The sequence below is a fragment of the Sinocyclocheilus rhinocerous genome, unplaced genomic scaffold (genome assembly GCF_001515625.1).
Source record: "Sinocyclocheilus rhinocerous isolate Xijiao unplaced genomic scaffold, SAMN03320098_v1.1 scaffold1611, whole genome shotgun sequence".
NCBI lineage: Eukaryota > Metazoa > Chordata > Actinopteri > Cypriniformes > Cyprinidae > Sinocyclocheilus > Sinocyclocheilus rhinocerous.
In genome coordinates this window covers 76,770-79,761 of record NW_015635527.1, presented here as the reverse complement: position 1 = coordinate 79,761, position 2,992 = coordinate 76,770, and the positions used below count along the sequence as shown (strand labels likewise).

The 2,992-nt window shown below is 36.2% G+C and overlaps 2 protein-coding genes across 2 annotated transcripts in view; both read right to left on the bottom strand.

Moving 5' to 3' along the window:
• LOC107747081 (FAS-associated factor 2-like) overlaps positions 1 to 1,239 on the bottom strand; it is a 6,472-nt gene extending 5,233 nt beyond the window's left edge. The window contains exons 1-3 of the mRNA XM_016561505.1: positions 1,166 to 1,239; positions 347 to 394; positions 148 to 273 (exon numbers count right to left, since the gene is read on the bottom strand). Coding sequence (XP_016416991.1) covers positions 148 to 273; positions 347 to 394; positions 1,166 to 1,222 — 231 coding nt within the window. The 5' untranslated portion in view covers positions 1,223 to 1,239. The remainder of the gene's footprint in view (positions 1 to 147; positions 274 to 346; positions 395 to 1,165) is intronic.
• The window catches only part of LOC107747082 (B-cell receptor CD22-like), a 76,722-nt gene that overhangs the window by 26,811 nt on the left and 46,919 nt on the right, over positions 1 to 2,992 (bottom strand). The window lies entirely within an intron of this gene.

Sequence of the window (2,992 nt, the reverse complement as noted above, 5' to 3'; positions counted from 1 at the left end):
TCGGATTTCATCAAAAATATCTTAATTTGTATTCTGAAGATGAACGAAGGTCTTACGGGTTTGGAACGACATGAGGGTGAGTAATAAATTTTGGGTGAACTAACTCTTGAAGTACCATAAACAAAACATCATAGTATGACACATTACCTGAACTGATTCTGACATCCTAAATTTTCTGCTTTTCATCTGTCCATTCGGAAATTTAAACCTTAGAGGGACACCATCTGAAGGCTCTGGGACAGACGCCATCCTCTGTCGTCGTTCATGAATTGCCTTTAACAAATCAATTATTATATTTGACAGCTTTAAGACTTTTGAATTACAAAAAGTTTAAGGAAGCAGTTACCTTTAGGCGTCTTTCCTCCTGAGCCTGAAGTTGTTGGCGTCTCATCTCCTAATGTAAGAAATTTAGTTGATCATGTGTTTTTAAATGAATTCCTAATTAAAAGGGTTAGTTCACCTAAAAATGAAAGTTATGTCATTATTACTCAAATTAAGATATTTTTGATGAAATCCGAGAGCTTTCTCATCCATCCATACAGTTTGGTAACTGCAACTTTCAAGTCCCAGAAAGGCAGTAAAGACATTGTTCAAATGGTCCATGTGACTGCAGTGGTTCAACCATAATCTTATGCAGCGACGAGAATACTTTATGAAGAAGAAAAACAAGAAAAAGAAGAAGAAAAAAAACTACTTTATTCAACAATCTCTTCTACTCCATTTCATCTTGCTACGCTATCCACAGAGTAAACAGCGCATCGCTTCTGAGTTTTGCGCCAGAACGCTGTTCACATGAGCACCACGTAAGGCTGATGCAGGATCCAGCCAATAGTGAGCCAGCCAGCATTCTGACATAAAACTCTGAAGACCTGTGCTGTCTACACTACCACTGCAGTCACATGGACTATTTTAACGATATATGTACCACTACATATATCAAATGTACTACTAAATATGTACATGTGTACTACTAAAGTTGCAGTTACATTGCTGTCTATGGAGGGATCAGAGAGCTCTCGGATTTCATTAAAAATCTTAATTTGTGTTCTGAAGATGAACGAAGGTCTTAGGGGTTTGGAACAACATAAGGGTGAGTAATTAATGACTGAAATTTCATTTTTGGGTGAACTAACCCTTTAATTAAATGTACATTATAAAAACATACCTTTTCTCTGTCCGCCAACAATGAAGCACTATATCCCTGATCTTGTAGCTGGCACATTGCCCTACGTTCCTCAACGGTCTAAAAAAAAAAAAAATTAAAGTTTAGAAAGGAGTACACTGTAAAAACAAAAATCCTAATTTTACGGAAAATAACCCATCTTTTTACAGTCGTTTTATTTTATTTTAATTTGTACTCAAAACTCTGTACAATAACAATCAAATACCTTCATTGTAAAAAAAAAAATGGTCATATGACAAACAAAAATGTAAAATTGAAGTAAAACATCCTAATTTAAATAAACGGGGAAAAAAACCCCACTTATTTTACAGGTATTTCCTAAATTAGTACAATCAATTACCTTCATTTGTTAGTAATAATTCAGGAAATGCCTATATAAAAAAAACTGTTTCATGAAAATTTGTTTCATGAAAAAACTTTTTTTGCGCTTTATTTAAATTAGGATACATTAACATTCATTTAACTTTTTGTTTGGCAGCCATTGCTGACAGTCACTTTTTCGCAGTGTTTGGTCATAATAATTCAGGATATATCTGTAAAATAACGGTTTTTCTGTAAAACATTTAAGAAAAATTTCTGTTCAGGTTTTTTGCACTTTATTTTACTAGAGGTACAATTTTACTGTTTTTGTTTGGCAGCCGTAGCTTACAGTCATTGGCCGTTTTTTTTACGATTTCATTTTTTGCAGTGTAGTTCATTTCTCAAGTAACTTGTATTCTGCATTAAATTTGGTAATTTAAAAGTCACATTATTAAACTCAGGATTACAGACAAACATTTAAAAGCTACAGCTCAAACATTATACATAAATACGTAAAGGTAACTGATCGCTCCAGATATTGCTACAGTACCATACAAAAAGCAAGTAGTAATAATAAAAGTTACCTAATCCCTTCTCTGTCATTTGAGCACGTTCACTGGCTGAAGGTAGTCTGGAGATGTCCGGTCCCGGAAGCAGAAATATGCTCACGTGCCATGTCGGCCTCACCCTTCTTCCAGCAGACTGGCCTACACAACATAAAAAGTAACCGCAAACATATTTCACAACACCATAAATAATTTTAATAAAGCACACAATTATACAGTAGATTGAAATCAAAATTAAACTGAAGTAGCAACCAGATCGCTCACACCCTGGACATGTATCTAGACATATCCATCATAAACAGCAAAACCTCTGTCATCTCTCACCGATATTTCATCTCATTCTCCTATTCTATTGCGCTCCGTCTGTTTGGCACGCATGTGCGCGGCAGCACTTGTTCACGGAAATTTGTACTTGCACAAGACTCGTCCACTCCTAACAGCAAAATGGAAATATTTGCTTGACTTTCTAACATTTACAGATGGGCAATGTCTGTGAAATGTAAGTTATGCACTGAGGAAATTATTGTATGTCCCTTCAGCTTAAAGATTATTAATAGAGATATGTTTGCTCCCACCAAACGCTGCACGAGTTAAGGTTATGTACTGTATTATGACGAAAGCACGTTAGGGCTAGCCCTCCCGGAACCAATAGATTGCACTGCAGTGCGAAAAAAAAAAAATCTTTGAATGGAAGTCTATGAGAACAGATTGAAATCGCCCCGAAAAGAGGCGGTACTCCACAGACCGTGACTTGACGCTGATTGGACTATAGCCAGACCAGAGGCAGTACAGTCTAGAGCAGTGCCAGCTAGCATAAAACTGTAGTTGAATGTGATTGAAAAAATCCGTGCCTTTCGCACTTTGGTTGTACGTTGCCCTATCGCCCTAATGAAGAAACCGCCCCTGTATTTGATTACTACAGTAGTAATTTCTCGCTAGAAAT